This window comes from Artibeus jamaicensis, unplaced genomic scaffold (assembly GCF_021234435.1).
Source record: "Artibeus jamaicensis isolate MK-2021 breed Jamaican fruit bat unplaced genomic scaffold, CSHL_Jam_final contig_465, whole genome shotgun sequence".
Classification (NCBI taxonomy): Eukaryota; Metazoa; Chordata; class Mammalia; order Chiroptera; family Phyllostomidae; genus Artibeus; species Artibeus jamaicensis.
Window position 1 is genome coordinate 35,526,514 of NW_026521843.1, and position 19,679 is coordinate 35,546,192.

Genomic DNA, 19,679 nt, shown 5'->3' on the forward strand with positions numbered 1-19,679 from the left:
TCACCTCAGTTACTAACTGGCTGATTAGTGTTGCTGTTCATCAACAGTAGCTCAGCAGAAGACTGGAACTATTTCGTTGTCAGTTCCCTCTCACCGACCAGCACTTCTCACTTCTCATACCTGAATGTGCTTGTAAGTCTCCTGGAGATCGTGTTGATGTGCAGATTCTGACTCTGCATCTGGGGTGACCTCACTGCTGCTAGCCTATGGCCCACCCATTGAATAGCAAGGCTGGGGATAACTACTTCTGCATCCATTAGGAAAGTAGACTTTTCTCACTTCTAGGTCCACATCACAAGCTGTTAAAATGCAAATACAAACCACGGACAAACTCTCATTTGATGGTCTGCTCTGTGAGAACAGGGCGAACTTTACTTCTGAGCTCTCTGTTCAATTTTGACCCATATTAAAAAGGATCCATTGCTCTATTTACAGATGACACAATGGAGGTGACATGAAACGTCAAGCCTATTGTAGGGAATAGAGGTGTGGTAAAATGTTACAGGAGACTTGATTTATTGCCTCCAAATTGATCCCCTATTACTCATAACAGGGAGAAAAGTTTAAGGAACTCTTAGTAAAAGAGCTGTGAAATTTTAAACCTTTCACTGTCTTGTATGTTCAAGACCAATTTTCTTGGCCTCAATAAGTATGAAACAGCTTTTAAAACAAGAAGTATTTGTGCTCATTCATAAAAGCAGCTGTCTTAGTAACCTAATTTCTCTTTTCTCTGGATCTTAGGTCAACACTGTTCACTTGTAGCACTTTTAAACAGACCAAATAAAATATTTTCCTGCAGAAAAACATCTTTTTTTTTTTAGAAAACCATCTTTAAATTATGAAACTATTTCAGATGTAGAAAAGCATCTTCAAGGATGCATAAGCTACCACCACTATGATGTACGCCCTCAGGTGGGCTCAGGTGGTGCCTTCTTGAGTTCATTGAGATGTGGAAGTGTTTATGTTCCTAGCCCAAATGTCTTTACTTGATTATTTGGGCAGCAATTTATATGAAACCCCTCCATTGTTTTATTTTTCTTTAAAGCGATCAGTTGTCACATCTTTTCTTCATAATGATCACTTGTCTGCTTTAACCAAGGAATTCTGAATAATTTTTTAACAACCTGCCATCAGTTTAGTGATGGCAAAGGATGTCTTGAAATAATTGGCTCTCATGGTGATTATTATTAATATTTAATCTAGCTAAAATAAAGGGCACTCTAAATGGCTGCTTGTTTTGTTGTCAGGATTTCAACAGAGAACAGGGATTTGTTTTGATTTTTAATCAGGACTCACTTTCCATCACTGTCTAGAATGGTGGCAGCACTGAGTGTTACCTGCCTTAATTAACAGGCTGGGATCTTCAGCATGTATGCTTGTGAAGAAGGCTTCGCCACTGGCGGACGTGATGGCTGTATACGACTATGGGATACCGATTTCAAACCAATAACCAAAATTGATCTCAGGGAGACAGAACAAGGATATAAAGGTAATATAGGTATTAATACTTACCCATAACTGTAAGAGCCTTAAATGCATGATGAAGTTTTATATTTATACTTGTTTTCCTGTAACCACCAATCCCACAGAGGAATTAAGACAGTTTACATAAATATATCTAATACAAGACCAAAAGTATGTTAAAAATAAATGGGCGCCCCTTTTTCTAAACTGCACTAATATGTCTGTGTGTATGAGCAGTGGCCCTGCTCAAAGGTAAACACAATGGTAAAACTACTGAGTGTTATCCTGGGAAATGGTACTTTCACTTATAAAAATGGGGATGGACCCTAAAGGTGATTGCACCCAGCCTCTGAAAATAAATAACCAAACAAACAAATAAGTAATTGAAAAAACAAGACAAAGAAATTATTTTTTAAAAAATAGCTTTAGAGTAATAGCTACCATATTAGTAGATGGTTAAGAGCATCGGCTCAGAGTCAGGAGGCCTGCATTCAGTTCCAGTTTTACCTGTGGTAGATTTGAGATCTTGGTCAGATTTCTTTACATCCTCTGGGCTTCCTTTTCCTCCTCTGTAAAATGGGGACAATACTAGCACTGACCTCCTGGAGTTGTGTGAGGATTGAGTATGCTCTCAAAGTGCTATGTCGTGGTGCACAGTCAGCACTCAATACATGTGAGCTGTTACTAGAATATATTGAGTATATGTATGTCAGAAAATACACAGCAGTTCATATCTTTTTAAATTCTCATGATAGGCTTATTATCTCATCTTTTAAAAGATTTTATTTATCCTTAGAGGGGAAGGGAAGGAGGGAGGGAGAGAAACATCAATATATGGTTGGCTCTCGTGCGTCCCCCACTGGGAACTGGCCTGCAACCCAGGCACATGCTCTGACTGGGAATCGAACTGCAATCCTTTGGCCCACAGGCTCACTCTCAATTCACTGAGCTATGCCAGTCAGGGCTCATTATCTCATTTTTACAGGTGAGGAAGTTGGAGCTGAGTGAGAGTAAAGAGGAGAGTGTAAATAGGAAAGATAAGCTGAAGTTACATGTGGTGTTAATACACTGAGCACATGTGGGAAGCTCTGTTCATTTGTGGCAGGTGGGTCTGAGACTTGGCCATGGCTCCGGCAGCCAGCGCTGAGGGAGGGGTGCTCAGTACGTGAGTCATGGTGTCCATGGGTGAAAACTTACCACTGCTCAGGTGAAGGGAATTATACCCATAGCAGAGAGGAGAGAAATTTCCTGAGAATCTTCCTAGAGAAGATGTTGTGACATGAGACCCAAAGTCTTTAAAAGACCTGAATTCAGCTGTTATTCATTTGGTGGTTTTTCCTGAAGCCCCTCCATGGGGGCTGCTGGCTGTGCGGCCACAGCAGTTCGTGCACAGGCCACCCTGTGTGGCCTGCTCTCCGCTGGCCCGGGGGAGACTCCAGAGGACTGAGAGGAGAGCGCACAGACTACCTGTCCTTTGGGCCATCCTCCTCAAATAATATTGTCTTCAATCTAATCTTTCTTTTTCTTTAGCTATAAATAATCTTTTTTTAAAAGATTTTATTCATTTATTTTTAGAGAGAGGGGAAGGGAGGGAGGAAGAGAGGGAGAGAAACTTCATGTGGTTGCCTGTTGTGCACCCCACACTGGGGACCTAGCCCACAACCCAGGCATGTGCCCTGACTGGAAATCAAACCAGCAGCCTTTTAGTTTGTCGGCCGGCACTCAGTCCACTGAGCCACACCAGCCAGGCAACCAAATCTTTCTTAAAAATTGAGCAACAGGAAAGTGAGCAGGCTGTTGTACTTCCTATGTATACTCAGAGTCCAGCCACCTTACTTTGTATTTGTTAAGTTTTTTAAAAAGTATATTGATAGTCTGCTAATCTAGAGGTTGGATTGTTATTTTCTTATGGAAGCCTAGGATCCTAGTGTGGATACGTCTCTGAACACCAGGCACAGGGGACAATGTAGAAAGTTACCGAATTTAGTGTCCACTTCGGTGCATCGGTCAGGAGACAGTGAAGGCCCTTAAGTTATCTGCTGCAGAGCCTGAGCCAGTGCACCTTTATCCAGAAGAATACTCAAGCAGATAGAAGCAATTACGAACCCAAAGAGCAATGTAGAAAATGTTAGAAAAAGCTGTCAAAATGTTTGACCTTGAACTGTGAAACTTCAAGGTAAACTAAGAACAAAACTTAGATAACTGGATAGATGTTGGGGAGCAGCACCCAGAAATGATGACTCTGTTTTGGCAGTGACTTCATCCAGCTCATCCAAAGCTCGTATCACATAATTAACAAATAAATTTTAACATGTGGGGATCAGGGGAAAAGCCACGTTTACCCCGCTATACTTTTCTCCCTGACTTGCGGCTCCTGAAGGAGAGTTCAGGAACTGGTTCAGAATGAGCGTTCTCATCACCAGGGGTTCGCATTGACTGTACATGGTGAACCCCATGGCCTACTTCTGTCTTGAGAGTCAAAGAAAGATGGTCAGGGACACCTTTCATGACGTACCACTCCTGAGAGATCCCCCCACACACTCCCTTGCCAACATCAGAGCAAATACAGGCAGCGCATGGTGGATGGGCAAGCGTGCCTGTGTCTCACGGATGTGGCCCATAGCACGCACCCAGGCATTCAGGGTGTCAGAGCGGACAGGGGTTGGCGTGCGTGTTTAGGTGGGTGACCAGTGGGACAGTAGCTTATATTTCAGGGGCTGTGGAGTTAAAGAACCAGATCACGCTGCAGTTTGAGCTCAAGGGACACATGAGCAGGGACACTGCTCCTCAAACGGCAGCCTATTTCTTGCCAGTCATTTTTGCAACTGCTGCTCATTACCAATACTCTTATTTACTTAATATGTTACTGAAATTGATGCTAATAGATCTTCCTCTGTTTTTACTCCTCATAAGCAATATCTTTAAAATTATGGCTTTAATATCCTCTTCTATGTATATGTATACATGCACATACATACAGTTACTGGTTAAAGTAAGTTCTAACTATTGAAATAATAAATTTTGCCCATGTACACCCCCTCAGGAGTGCCTTTGCCTGTCACACTTTTGGCAGCACTAACAGAAGTTCGTTACGTACTGTCAAACTCTCAAAGAAATGCTGGAGTTTATTCTAGCCCTCAGTAGAATGTCTAATGTCAAAGGAACAGAAGGCTTTTGCTTGAAATGTTGGTAACAACCCCAGATTTGGCCAAAGTTCTCCAGCCTGTGGGGATAGGACCATGCGGAGGAAACCTGCTGTGATCCTGCCTCACGTTCAAGGATGCTTTCCCCTGACCCCAGCATCACAGTGAAGCAGGGGAGGAGGCTGAGTTCAGAGCCCCTTTGCACAGTCAGAACACCTTCTCTGAGGCGACCTCTGAGGCCAGTTGCCAGGGCCACCCTGTGTCAGGGTGCCCTCTATGGCGTATGAAGGTAGGAGTGAGGCCTGAGTGAGAAAAGAGACCCAATACAAATATAGGGGTTAAAATAGTAGTAGTTGAGGGGAGAATTAAAAGTAATTTTTTAGAATATATATTATTGGTTATGCTATTACAGTTGTTCCGTTCCCCCCCTTTATTCCCATCCACCCTGCACACCCCCTCCCACCCACGTCCCCCACTTTAGTTCATGTCCATGGATCATACATATAAGTTCTTTGGCTTCTACATTTCCTATACTATTCTTAACCTACCCCTGTCTGTACCTACCATCTATGCTACTTATTCTCTGTACTTTTTGCCCCTCTCTGCCCCTTCAACTCCCCCGCTGATACCCTCCATGTGATCTCCATTTCTGTGATTCTGTTCCTGTTCTAGTTGTTTGCTTTGTTTTTGTTTTCCTTTTTTTAGGTTCAGTTGTTAATAGCTGTGAGTTTGTTGTCATTTTACTGTCCATATTTTTTATCTTTTTCTTAGATAAGTCCCTTAAACATTTCATATAATAAAGGCTGGGTAATGATGAACTCATTTAACTTGACCTTATCTGAAAAGGATTGTATCTGCCCTTCCATTCTAAATGGAAGCTTTGCTGGATAGAGTAATCTTGGGTGTAGGTCCTTGCCTGTCATGACTTGGAATACTTCTTTCCAGCCCCTTCTTGCCCGCAAGGTTTCTTTTGAGAAATCAGCTGATAGTCTAATGGGAACTCCTTTGTAGGTAACTGTCTCCTTTTCTCTTGCTGTTTTTAAGATGCTCTCCTTATCCTTAATCTTGGCTAATGTAATGATGATGTGCCTTGGTGTGTTCCTCCTTGGGTCCAACTTCTTTAGGACTCTCTGAGCTTCCTGGACTTCCTGGAAGTCTATTGCCATTGCCAGATTCGGAAGTTCTCCTTTATTATTTGTTCAAATAAGTTTTCCACTTGTGGCTGTTCCTCTTCACCTTCTGGTATCCCTGGAATTCAAATGTTGGAACGTTTCAAGATGTCCTGGAGGTTCCTAAGCCTCTCCTCATTTTTTGGAATTCTTGTTTCTTCATCCTTTTCTGTTTGGTCATTTTTTTCCTCCTTCTGGTCCACTCTCTTGATTTGAGTCCCAGTTTCCTTTCCATCACTATTGGTTTTCTGTGTATTTTCCTTCATTTCACTTAGTATAGCCTTCATTTGTTCCTCTAATTTGTGACTAAAATCAACCAGTTCTGTGAGTATCCTGATCACCAGTGTTTTGAACTGCACATCTGAAAGGTTAGCTATCTCTTGGTCCCTTAGATTTATTGGCTCTGGGGCTTTGAGCTGTTCTTGAGCCATAATGTTTTGATCTGTTTGCACCTGTTACATATAAGGGTCGGAGCCTTAGGTGTTCACCAGGGTGGGGCAACCCAGGTCTCTGGGTTGTGAAGCTGTATGTGGGGGCGGGGTCAGAGAGGGGCAATGGCGTTTGTTCTGCTCTTTCTCAGATTTCTGTCCCCTCTGCTGCTTCCCACAAGCAAATTGGGCCCTTCTGTTGCTGGTTCCCAGGTGTGTGGGCCTTTGCACCCTCCAGGACCCTGTGGGTCTCTCCAACGAACTCCGTGTGAGCCTGGGAGCTTCTCCCAGCACCCTGACCCCGAAAGTCTTGCCACTTGGTGCTTTCAGGCTCTAATTCCCATCGCTGGGGCCCTAGCCTGACCTGTCTGTCTCACTGCTCACTCTATCGCTTGGTTTATCTGCGTATGCATGTGTGACTGCGGTCAGCCAGCCACCTTGTGCCCTCACTGGGTTTGCCCGCCACCACCCCACACCTGGGATGTGCCAACCACCACCTGCACTCCTGAGCTCCCGGGTTGGTCCAGCTGATCTTTGCTGCCCGACCCCACTCCGCCACTGATTCTGCCCTTCTTACCTGTCTGGATAAACGGTTTGTTGTCAGACTTCCGTACAGTTCAATTTTCTGTGTTTTGGCTGCGTTTTTGTTACTAAAACTTCGTTGTCTTTAAACTTGGTTGTGCGAGGAGGCACAGTGTTTGCACTTATGCCTCCATCTTGGCCGGAAGTAGTTTTATTCCTTAAAATTTTTAAAAATTATATTTTATTAATGCTATAACAGTTGTCCCAATTTTTCCCTCTTAATCCCCCCTCCCCCAACTCCCTCAAGCAATCCCCACACCTTTGTTCATGTCCATGAGTCATGCATGTATGTTCTTTGGCTATTCCATTTCCTATGCTGTACTTTACATTCCCATGACTATTGTGTAACTACCAACTTTTACTTCTTAATCCCTTTACCTTTTTCATCCATCTACCTGACCTCCATCTTATCTGGCAGCCATCAAAATGTTCTCTGTATCTGTGATTCTGTTTCTGTTCTGCTTGTTTATTTTGTTTTTTAGATTCAATTGTTGATAAATATGTATTTATTACCATTTTATTCATATTTTTTATCTTCTTCTTAAACAAAACCATTAACATTTTATATAATACTAAAGGCTTCCATTGCTCCTCCTGTAGACTTCCAGAAGAAATGTAAAGTGAATCTGGCAGTTTCCACGTTGTCCCAGACTCCATTGGGTATGTTACATGAACTCAAAATCCAAATTTTTTTGAATTTCAAAATGCACCAGATCCCAAAGAATTTCAAATACATGGGATGGTGGACCTCCAGTACATTGTTTAGAGACCATCAGATTCTGGGATTTTCAAGCTGGGAGAGACATTGTGTATTAGTGTGCAGAAGTCTCTCACCTTATGGATGAGTAGTATGAGGCTCAGGGTCATTGATGTCAAGCTAACGTGGAATTAGGGACCTCACTCAAATATCGCGTGGAACTTACAGTGCATTCTGAGTCTGGTCACTTTAAAGTCAAATTTATGATCTGGGTAAAATAATGAAGCTTAAATGACTTCCAGTGGTGGCAAGAGAAGCCAAAGTAATTCTTAAAGCAAGTCAACTAAAATAAATTACATCTGTGGTGATAAAACACTTCAAATTAATGTCTATAAATGATTATGTCTAAAGGAATACAGTAGTTATTCACACAGTATAAGATACATTATTCATGTATTTATTCATTATACATTTAAGCATCTACTGGTGTCAGACATGTGCCTATGAACTGAATAAGCTCTTCTAACAAGGTTGCTTCAGGCATTTTGTTGGAGTCTTGTGTGTGTTTATTGTAATTTCTAACTCGTATCTGTTGAAATGTTGCTATGTATAATGACTATAAATCCATATTTGGAGATGTCTTGCATTAGGCGAAGCAGTATTCCCTCAGCACTGAGAAAAATACAAGATACCCCTCCTTAGACTTCTGACCATCCCTGCGTCCCACCCACTGGTCTGAACCACCTCCTTTCACACAGGTTACTGCAGCTGCTCTATAGCTTGCGTCCCTGCTTCAACCATTATGCTCAGAATGGCGGCCGCAGGGATCATTCGAGATGTACATGAGCCAGATCACATTACTCCTTTTCTCAAAACCCTGTGATGGTTCCCACTTTCCTCAGACAGAGTCAGTTTTTAGGATGGCCTAACGTCCCCTTCTCCTTTGTGCCAAACTGCTGTGTTCAAGCTTGACCCCCAAGAGCCAGCAACAGGCGTTCATGGAAGGTTCTGGGAAGGTGAGTGTGTGCCCAGATCTCCACCTCTTGTGCTGAGACACCCTGGTGTAGAGCAGTCGGAGGGGCCCCTCTCAAACCTGAGAACAGCTTTGTTTCCAACAGAGACAGAGCGAGCGCATCCGATTGTTCCTCTGGCCCCTTCACGACTTGCTGCCACTGCCGTCGCTTCTCTCACCTGCCTCCCTGTCTGTCCAGCATTGCCCTCTGGGCCATGCTCCCGGCCCCACTGTTGTGTTCCGCAGAAGTGGAGGTGCACCAGAGGAGTGTGCACGGTGCTGGAGGTGGCAAGGCGTGCCCGGAGGGGGGTGGGTGTGCTGGTGTTTGCTCATACTCGGAGGTGTGGAATGTGCTGTGAGAAGAGCAGGGGCTGACTGGTTTGTTTAGGAAGTAATTCCCCCTCTCAAGCTGACTCCATTAAAAAGCAGCTTGGGCGTTCCTTTCCTGGTGTGGGTCGCCATAGGTCAGTGTGTGTTTCTACCTTCTGGGGTTCCGTTGGGCTGTGTGTCCTTCAGCGTTCCTGTGATTACAGGGTTTGGGATCCTCTGGACTGTGAAATAGCCCAGATTTTGTGGAGAGTACCTTTCACTACAAGTTCTGCAGGAATTCCCAGGCAGAGACCCCTTGTAAACAAGAGCAGCAGGTGGCGGGCACTTCATGCTGTAGGTAGCTTGCAGACAGACCTGTTTAGGACCAGCCCCCACCCAGCCCCCAACCTGTGGAGAACCCTGGCCCTCCTGCAGCAGCTCCAGCACTCGATGCTGGCTCTGCAACACCCTCTGTGTTACTAAGCACTCTGCACTCAGGATCCAACATAATCCTTACACAGCTCTGGGCAGGGCTGGCTCCCAGGAAGTTCTGGTTTAGTGTTTTGCTGTTGCTGCCTTGAAATTCTTAATCACTTTTAAGCAAGAGGTCCCACATTCTCATTTTATATTGGGCCCCACACATCATAAGGCCAGTCCTGGCCCCCAGTCCTCTGTGCTCGGTAATCTCTGGGAAGTCTCATTTCCTCCAGGTTCCCAAACTCTGTTTTGAACGTTACTCCCAGGGCACCAGAAGCACCAGCAGGGTCAGAGCCCCTATGTGGCTTCAGCCTCCCCTCCCATGAAAATAGACAGGAGGTTCAGAGGTCCCTACTGCTTTTTCCACACCCTCTCCCAACCTTTCCTCTTGGAGTGAAATCTCTATCCTTTCACTGTTAGGTCTTTACCAAAGGGCTCCTCGGTGTTACACCTTTAACACGGTTAAGTTTACAGGAGAAAGCCCTCACCTTTTCCTGTTTACTTTTTGGTACCTTGTCCTGGCTGCACATCCAGAGAAAGGAAATAACTCAGTGGGGAAGAGAGTTTGTTCCAGACTTGCACTGCTTGAATTCTCATTCTCTATCGCTCGCTCATTCTGGGACTTGGGGCAAATGAGCTGAGCATCCTATGCTGTGATTTCCTCATTCTGAGTGTTTGGTGCCATCTTTCAGCCCCAGTTCCTGGCCACCCTGTGGACTAGTGGCGTCTGCACATCCTGTCCTCCACGGCCCGCTCAGCTCCTGCAGACCCGTGCCTGCGGCTGCCTTTATGGAGTCACTGCATCTCGTAGTTGGTCTGCTGCTTTCTGTTTCCCCCCAAATTATTGTCTTTGCCAAACAACTCTGCATTCTCATGGTGTGCCTGAAGTAGAACAGCTTCGGTTCTGTCATTTTTGCCTCCTGAGATGTTTCAGGCTTCGTTTGCTGTAGGGCCCACTCGTTCGTCTTTCTGGCAGCCCAGTGTGTCCACAGGGCTCTCCTCTAACACCGTGTTTCAAGTGTATCTTTTTCCCCGTATCAGCCGTCTTCATTGTCCGACTTTTGCATCTGTACATAGTAATTGGGAGTAGGAAGATGTAAGTGATCCTAGCTTGGCCTCCAATGACATGCCTTGGCTCTGGTTGATTGTCCCTAATTCTCCCATTGCTGCCCTTCCGAGTCTCAGCCTTCTCTTGATTTCTTGGCTGCAGTATCTATTTGATGGCTGAACCAGGGTAAGCAAAGTCTTAAATAATTTCAGTGTCGTCATTGTCTATGTTAAAACTATCTATTTCATTTGTAGTTATGATTTTTTTGTTGGCTTGATCTTCAGATGCAGTCCTGCTTTGGCACATTCTTCTTTCAATTTCATCAGAAGTAATTTCAAATCATTGTTTCTTTCAGTAAGATAATGTCCTCAGCATGCCTTAAACTACTGATAGTTCTTTCATGAATTTTCACTCCTCCTTTGTCTAGGTCTAGCTCGGTTTTTTGAACAATATGTCTGTGTACAGATTAAATAAAAGGGCTATAAAGTGCACCCTTGTCCAATGCTATTGCCTGCAGGAAAGCATCCTGTTCGTACTGTCCCGACAGTTGCTTCCTGTCCACAGCACAGGTTACGCATCAGGACACCCAAGTGCTGAGGGGCACCCATTTCTTTCAGAGCAGCCCAGAGGTTTTCATGTTCCACACAGTCCAAGGCTCTATAGTCTATAAAATATAGACTAACCCTCTTCTGAGAGTCTTTGGAGAACTCTAGTATCCAACAGATGTTCACAGTTGGGTCTCCAGTGCCTCTGCCCTTGCAGAGTCAGCTTGAACATCCTGCATTTCTTGCTCCATATAAGATGCTGGCTTTGTTGCATCACCTTGGGCATCATACTACTTGTGTGGGAAATTAAGAGTGATGGCCTAGGATTTGTTTTATTTACCGTACTCCTTGGCATCTCCTTGGCATCTCCTTCGTGAAGATTGGGATGCACATTGAATGTTTCTGGGCTGCAGGCCATTGTTTTGTTTTCCATATTTGTTGACACATTCTTATTAGGTTTTGACAGATTTCAGACTCTGTGGTCTGAAATAATTCTAACGGTTTCCTGTCTACCCCTGGTGATTTATTTCTTCCCTGTGTGTTCAGGGCAGATTTCACTTCGCTTTCTGGAGTTACAGGTTCTCTCTCACAGGCATCTTCTGCAGGTTTTCTGTTACCCTCTGTCTCTTCTATACAGATTTTCAGTATATCGTTTCCACTCCAGGCTGATGGGCAAATGATGTAAGTTTCTATGCTGTAGTTTTCTCATTTATAAAGCAGGTATCTACTGGCCCCATCCATGCCCCCCCCCCCACCGAGTTGTTAATAGCATTCCTGGGCACACGTGTAAAGCTCGGGGCACAGGGCCGAGTAATGTCAGCGAGGATGTTCATGCCCATTTACAGGGCTGGCTTGTTTGACTCAGAATCAACTTCTCAAAGTTGCACTTTGCCATCTGCCCATCAGGCTTTGGGCGTTCTAATGCACTGGGGTGGAGTTTTCCAATGTGTGGCTGAAGAATCACTGAATTAGAACCACCTGGTGGTACAGCCGGGCAAGCGGAATGTCCAACCATCTGACTGCAGTCTGAGGACATTCTAGCTGGGGAACAGCTTGACAGTGGTTCTCAACAAGTGGCCCTCAGTCCTGGGAACCACGGCTCCTCCAGACTCACTGAGAGGATTTGCTGGGTGGGGTCCAAGCATCTGTATTTTTAAAACATTTTCCATGTAGAATCTGAAGCACAGTAAAAGGGGTGAAGCAGCTGCCTTTGGTCTTTTATGTACGTCAGACCTAGTAGGACCAGAACTAAGACCAGTAATGAGTACCAACTCCCTCCCTGCTGCCCGGCTTTCATTCTTAGGCCAAATAATTGGGTGGAAGGGCCATTTTATTCCCCGGATAGTTTGTTCTCTCTTTGTGTGTTGGACCATAACCTTTCCTTCTGAGAGTCTACAGTGCTAGCATATCAAATGGTAACAAATTAGTAACACAAGGAAGGCACTTGGCAGCAGTTTCTTCATAGCTCCAGGTGCCAACCCTTCCTGGAGCCACAATCCAACCACATGTACAGCAGGTGTTCTCCGTTGAATGGTGTGCCTAACAGACTCCAATAAAGCCCACTAACCTCCTAGTGAAAATAACAACTTACAGTTATTGGTTAATTTTCTAAGTGCCTGATACAGGCTCAAGTTTTTTAATACATTATTGCATTGAGTCCTTGTAACAGTGCTATGACGTGTGAATGCTAATACTCTCTCAACTTTACAGATGGGGAAACTAAAATTTGAGAAATTAAATAGCTTTCCATATCACACAGCTGGGAGGGAATGCAGCTGGGATACAAATCTAGTCTGTGTTCTTAACCATTCAATGAGCCTGTGGAAAATAAGCAATGTCCTTTAGGTCTGTGTTATATTCGTGGTATGCACAGACTAGATCTACAGACTAGATCTCAGAGCCATCACTCAGAGGATTAGGAGGGTGCTATTATTTCCCACTTTCTGGTCTGAATGTGAAACCTGGCCTGGGCAAAGGGCTGGTGAGAATTTGGTCTTAGAGGATTTAAGTGGGTGGTTGCTGTCTACTGCCGCCTGCTGGCAGTCTGGACCAAGCTCAGGCCAGGGCTCCACATTTCTCCTAGCAGAGTGGCAGAGACACCACGGTGTCCAGGATGGGGACACCTTACAAATCAGCGAAACATTTTCAGTTTCTACTGACAAAAGTCTCTGAAACATGAACTTTTTTGGAACAAAAGGGCATCTCTGTGGTTTTAAATAATTAGAAGAGTTCTTCCTGGCTCTCTCTCTTTTCACTACTGTTGGATTTCTAACCATGTTGCAGATATTGCCTTCTATTTTCTGACTCTCAGAGCACAAGATAAAGAAGCAGATGGTGGGAATATTTCCGAGTGCAGTGGCCACCTTGGCCAGCGAGGAAAGCGTGGTTCCATTACTGTTCTCTGCGTCAGTGCCAGAGACATTAAAACCAAGCTGGATGGGCAGACAGAGAAGGGAAGTACTGTCAGAACCTGGTCAGGGACCTGCCACATGCCAGGGTCTCTCCAGAATGTGCCCAGAAGAGATCATGCTGTTCTCGTCCTCACTCTTGTGTACAGAGCAGCAGTGGAATTCAGAAATGATGAAAACAGAATGTTATTAGGAGACTTGAACGCAGTTCTACCCACCGCGGTGTCTTCAGGAAGTAATTGCTGCTGTAAGCGGTTATTCTGAATGTGGGAATGGCTGTGTCCTGTCTTCATAGGTAGACCCCTGTGGGGACTTGTGGGAAGCGACGAAATGCAATTTATCTGTTTGCAGAACTGAGTGTGAAGAGCTGCGGATGGTGTCTGAGAGAAAATGCTCACAGCTCATTAAGTTTATGTTGTAAACAATGGAAATGGAACAGCTCCTCTCATTGCTGTCCTCTCCCTCCCCATGTTTAGCCAGAAATGGTCAGCAGCAGTTTAGCTTCACTGCCTGTGCCCTGTGTAAAAAGCTTCTGCCTTACGTCGGTGGTTCAGCGGAACCCTTTCTGCCAACGAAACCTCCTATGCAGACAGATTATGAGGTGCTGAGGGAAAATCAGGGGAGGGGTCCTCAAACTCTGCGTCCCGAGTCCTCATTTCCTGACCTGGCCGCTGAGGCTCTTCCAAGGAACCCAAGAGCCCCTTGGCCACCATCTGGAAACACTGCTGGGTGCTGGGCACCTTGACTAGCTCATTGGTCTTGGCTGTGATGGAAGGCTCTTTTTTGTTCCTAAACCTCTTTTTAAAAAAAAAAAAAAAAAGAAAGAAAGAAAGAAAGAAAGACAAAGCAGCTACTTTTAAAATGTTAATTACAGCCCTGGCTGGTGTAGCTCAGTGGATTGAGCTCCGGCCTGCGAACCAAGGGATTGTGGTTTGATTCCCAGTCAGGGCGCATGCCTGGGTTGCAGGCCAGTTCCCAGTGGGGGACGCACAGGAGGCAACCACACATTGATATTTCTCTCCCTCTCTCCTTTCCTTCTCCTCTAAGGATAAATAAATAAAATCTTTAAAAAAAAGGACTTCAAAGTGTTAATCACTTGTCAATTCCAGGTGGCAGGTTGTTTATTATCATCTTTCTTTCTAAATTTGATCCTGAAAACGAGATGCTAAGAAATGGTGTGGTAGGCAAATTAAATGCTTGTACACTGGACCGAACACAATGCCAGAACTTGGGGGAGAGTTCTGGTTTTCAAGCCACTTAGCCCCAGTGAGTGGACACGTCGCAGGAGGCCATGGGCAGCGCATGCTTGTCCTCGCTGTGGAGCTGTGGGTGCCAGACCCACGCCGAATGTGAAGGCGTGAGTATTTCCATACAGTTACACTGTATAACACGGTGCTGAGATATGTGACGTGCATCTATCTGTATGTGTATCTATTATCTTCGATATAACTGACCTATAAAATACTAATTTGATAACACAGAATGTGAAGCGGTCACAATCCATCTAGTAACATCCATCATCAGGCATGCTTTCTTTTTTCTCATGAGAACTTTTAAGACGTACTCTTTTAATAACTTCCAAGTATTCACTACAGTAATTTTTAACTGTGGTCACTATGCTGTACAGTTCATACCCTTGACTTAATTTAGTTATGAGCAGCAGTGTGTACTTTTGGCTACCTTTACCCGTTTTGCTTACCTTGACCCCACCCCACTTCTGGCAACCTCCAGACTGTTCTCTGTATCTGTGAGTTCAGGTTTTTTCATTTATTTTTAGATTCCACATACAAGTGAGATTATATGACATTTGCCTTTCTCTGTCTGACTTTTTCCCGCAGCATAATGCTACGGTCCACCCGTGTTCCAAACCGCAGGATTTCTTTTTTTTTTATGGCTGAATAAAACTTCATTGTGTACATGTATATGAACATATGTGTGTTTATATACCACATTTAAAAAATCCACTCACCTACTGATGGTCACTTAGGTTGTTTCTATGCCTTGGCTGTTGTAAATTATGTTGCAATGAATGGGGGGGTGCAGATATGTTTTCAAGTTAGTATTTTTGTTTTTTGGGGTAAATATCCAGATGTGGGATTACTGGATCATATGGTAGTTCTATTTTTAATTTATGAGGCACCTCCACAATGCTCTCCACAGCAGCTGCACCAATTTACCTTCTTACCAACAGCACACAAGGGTTCCCTTTGTCCACACCCTCACCCACACTTCTCTCTCGTCTTTCTCCTGATAACCATTATAATAACAGCGAGGTGATATCACATTGTGGTTCTGACTTGCATTTCTCTGATGGTCAGTGATGTTGAGCACCTTTACATGGGCCTTTTGGTCATCCATGTGTCTTTTTGGAAAAATGTCTATTAAGATTCTCTGCTTACTTTTTAATCAAGATTGTTCTTTTGCAGTTGAGTTGCATGACTTCTTTATATATTTTTGGTATTGATCTTTTATCAAATACATGATTTGCAAATATTTTCTCCCATTCTATAGGTTACCTTTGCATTTTGTTGGTGGTTTCTTTTGCTGTGCAGAAACTTTTTAGTTTGATGTATTTCCATTGCTTATTTTTGCTTTTCGTGTCAGCTTCAAAAAAATCACCACCAAGGGTGATGTCAAAGGGCTTACCACCTTTGTTTTCTTCTAGGAGATTTATGATTTCAGGTATTATGTTCAAGTCTTTACTCCATTTTGAGTTAATCCATTTGGTATAAGATAGGGGTCCAATTTTATTCTTTTGCTTATGGCTGTCCAGTTTCCCTAACACCATTTTGTATTTTTAGCTTCTTTGTCATAAATTACTTGACCACATATGTGTGGGTTTATTCCTGGGCTCTTTGTTCTTGTCTACTGAACTATGTGTCTGTTTTTATGACAGCAGCATTCTGTTTTGATAATGATAATTTCATAATAGTTTGATGCCTCCAGCTTTGTTCTTCCTTTTCAAGACTGTATTGGCTATTTGGGGTCTTCTGTGGTTCCATACAAATTTTAGAATTGTTTATTCCATTTCTGTAAAAAATGCTATTGGAATTTTGATAGGGCTTGTACTGTATCTGTAGACTGATTTGGATAGTATGGACATATTAACATGGTTAATTCTCTTCATTTCTGTGAAAAATGCTGTTGGAATTTTGATAGGGACTGTTTTGTATCTGTAGACCAATTTGAATAGTATGGACATTTTAACAATGCTAATTCTTTCAGTCCATCAACACAGAATATTATTCTATTTAGCTGCATTGTCTTCAGTTTCTTTCATCAATATCTTACCGTTTTCAGCATATATATCTTTCACATCCTTGGTTAGGTTTTTTCCTAGATATTTTATTCTTTTTGATGCAATTGTAATGGGATTGTTTTCTTAAATTTTTTCTAATAGTTTATTATTAGTGTATAGAAATGCAGCTCATTTTTGTACATCAAATTTTTATCCTGCAATTTCACTACATTCATTGATGAGTTCTAACAGTTTGTGGGTGGAGTCTTTAGGATTTCCTACCAATAATATCATGTTATCAGTGAAGAGAGACGGTTTTACTTCTTCTATTCTGATTTGCACGCATTTTATTTCTTTTTCTTGCCTAACTGCTTTAGGATTTCCAACACTATACTGAATAAAAGTGGCAACAATGGGTATCCTTATTTTGTTCCTGATCTTAGAGGGAAGGCTTTCAGCATTTCATCCCTGAGTATGATGTTAGCTGTGGGCTTGTCATATTTGGCCTTGATTGTGTTGAGGTCATTTCCTCTATACCCACTTTTTGAGAGTTTTTATCATGAATGAATATTTAACTTAGATAAATGCTTTTTCTGCATCTATCGAGATTATCATATGATTTATAGCCTTCCTTTCATTTGGTTAATGTGGTGCGTCACACTGATTAATTTGCAAATGTTCAACCATCTTGTATCCCTGGAATTAATGCCACTTAATTATGGTATAAGACACTTTTTAAAAAAGATTTTTATTTCTTTACTCTTAGAGGGAAAGGGATGGAAAAAGAGGAGAGAAATATTGATGTGTAAGAGAAACATCAATGTGTGAGAGAAACATTATCAATTTGTTGCCTCTTGTACCCAGGCACTTGCCCCAACTGGGAACCGAACCAGCAACCTTTCGCTTTGTGGGGCAACACCAACCAACTGAGCCACACTGGTCAGGGCAGTGTAAGGTCTTTTTAATGTGTTGTTGAATTTGGTTTGCTAGTATTTAGCTGAGGATTTTTTGCATTTATGGTCATCAGGGATATTGGCCTATTATTTTCTTGTAGTGTCTTTGTCTGGCTTTGGTATTAGGTTAATGGTGGCCTCATAAAATGAGTTTAGAAGTGTTTCTTCCTCTTGAATTTTTAGAAGAGGTTAAGAAGGATTGCTATTCTTATTTTTCTTTCTTTCTTTTTTTGAATATATTTTATTGATTATGCTATTCCAGTTGTCCCATTCCCCTGCTTTACTCTCCTCTGCCCTGCATACCCTCTCCTACCCACATTCCCCTATTTTAATTCACATCCATGGGTCATATACATAAGTTCTTTAGCTTCTATGTTTCCAATACTATTCTTAACCTCCCTCTGTCTATTTTCTACCTACCATTTATGCTACTTATTTTTTGTACCTTTTCCCCCTCTCTACCCACCCATTCCCCCGCTGATAACCCTCCATGTGATCTCCATTTCTGTGGTTCTGTTCCTGTTCTAGTTGTTCATTTAGTTTGTTTTTGTTTTCATTTTTTTGACTCAGTTGTTAATAGCTGTGAGTTTGCTGTCATTTTACTGTTCACATTTTTTATCATTTTCTTAGAGAAGTCTCTTTAACATTTTATATAATAAGGGCTGGGTGGGGATGAACTCCTTTAACTTGACCTTATCTGGGAAGCACTTTATCTTCCCTTCCATTCTAAATGAAAGCTTTGCTGGATAGAGCAATCTTGGATGTAGGTCCTTGCCTTTTATGACTTGGAATACTTCTTTCCAGTCCCTTCTTGCCTGCAAGGTTTCTTTTGAGAAATCAGCTGATAGTTTAATGGGAACTCCTTTGTAGGTAACTCTCCTTTTCTCTTGCTGCTTTTAAGATGCTCTCCTTATCTTTAATCTTGGCTAGTGTAATTAAGATATGCCTTGGTGCGTGCTTCCTTGAGTTCAACTTCTTTGGGACTCTCTGAGCTTCCTGGAAGTCTAGTTCCTTTGTCAGATTGGTGAAGTTCTCCTTCATTATTTTTTCAAATAAGTTTTCAATTTCTTGGTCTTCCTCTTCTCTTTTTGACACCCCTATGATTTACATGTTGGAATGTTTAAAGATGTTCTGGAGGTTCCTAAGCCTTTCCTCATTTTTTTGAATTCTTGTTTCTTCATTCTGTTGTAGTTGAATGTTTGATCTGTGTTATTTCTTTCCTTCTGATAACTTTGGGCTTAGTTTTCTTTTTCTTGTCCTTTGAGCCATAAATTTAGGTTGTTTGAGATCTTAGTTGTTAATGTAGGGGTTTTATCACTACAAACTTCCTTCTTAGAACTTCTTTTGCTGTGATTCATAAGTTCTCGTATGTTACATTTTCATTTTCTCGAAGTATTTTTAATTTATGTTTTAACCCATTGTTCACTGAGTAGAAGAATGTTGTTTATCTCCACATTTATGTGAATTTTCCAATTTTTTTCTTATAATGGATTCCTAGTTTCATACCATTGTGGTCAGAAAAGATGCTTGATATTTCATTCTTCTTAAATTTGTTATGATTTTTTTTGCCTAACATATGATCTATTCTGAAGAATGTTCCATGTGAGCTTGAGAAAAGAGTGTGCATTCCTTTGCTTTTGAGTGAAATGTTCTGTAAATGTCTGTTAAGTCCATATGGTGTTTATGTGTCCTTAAGGCCGATGTCTCCTTACTGATTTTATGTGGATGATTTATCCATTTGGTAGAAGTGGAGTATTAAAGTCTCTATATTGTATAGTATCTACTTCTCCCTTTAGGTCTGTTAATATTTTATTTATATATTTTGGTGCTCCTATGTTGGGTGCATAAAAATTTATAAGTGTTATATCCTCTTGATGGATTGATTCGTTTATTATTATGTAATGACCTTTGTCTCTCATTACAGTTTTTGTCTTAAAGCCTATTTCCTTTTATGTAAATATAGCTACCTTGACTTTCTTTTGGTTTCCATTTGCATGGAATATCCTTTCAAACCCTTTACTTTTAGTCTCTGTGCATCCTTACATCTGAAGTGAGTCTGTTGTAGGGAGCATATAGGTGGATCTTGTGTTTTTAATCTATCAGCTATTCTGTCTTTTGACTGGTGAATGCATTTATTTATATTCAAGGTGATTATTGATACAGATGAACTTATTGCCATTTTCTTCATTCTTTTCTGGCTATTTTT

The 19,679-nt window shown here is 42.3% G+C and overlaps 1 protein-coding gene across 1 annotated transcript in view; it reads left to right on the forward strand.

Moving 5' to 3' along the window:
- EML6 (EMAP like 6) overlaps positions 1 to 19,679 on the forward strand; it is a 231,345-nt gene that overhangs the window by 95,503 nt on the left and 116,163 nt on the right. The window contains exon 6 of the mRNA XM_053666835.1: positions 1,354 to 1,489. Coding sequence (XP_053522810.1) covers positions 1,354 to 1,489 — 136 coding nt within the window. The remainder of the gene's footprint in view (positions 1 to 1,353; positions 1,490 to 19,679) is intronic.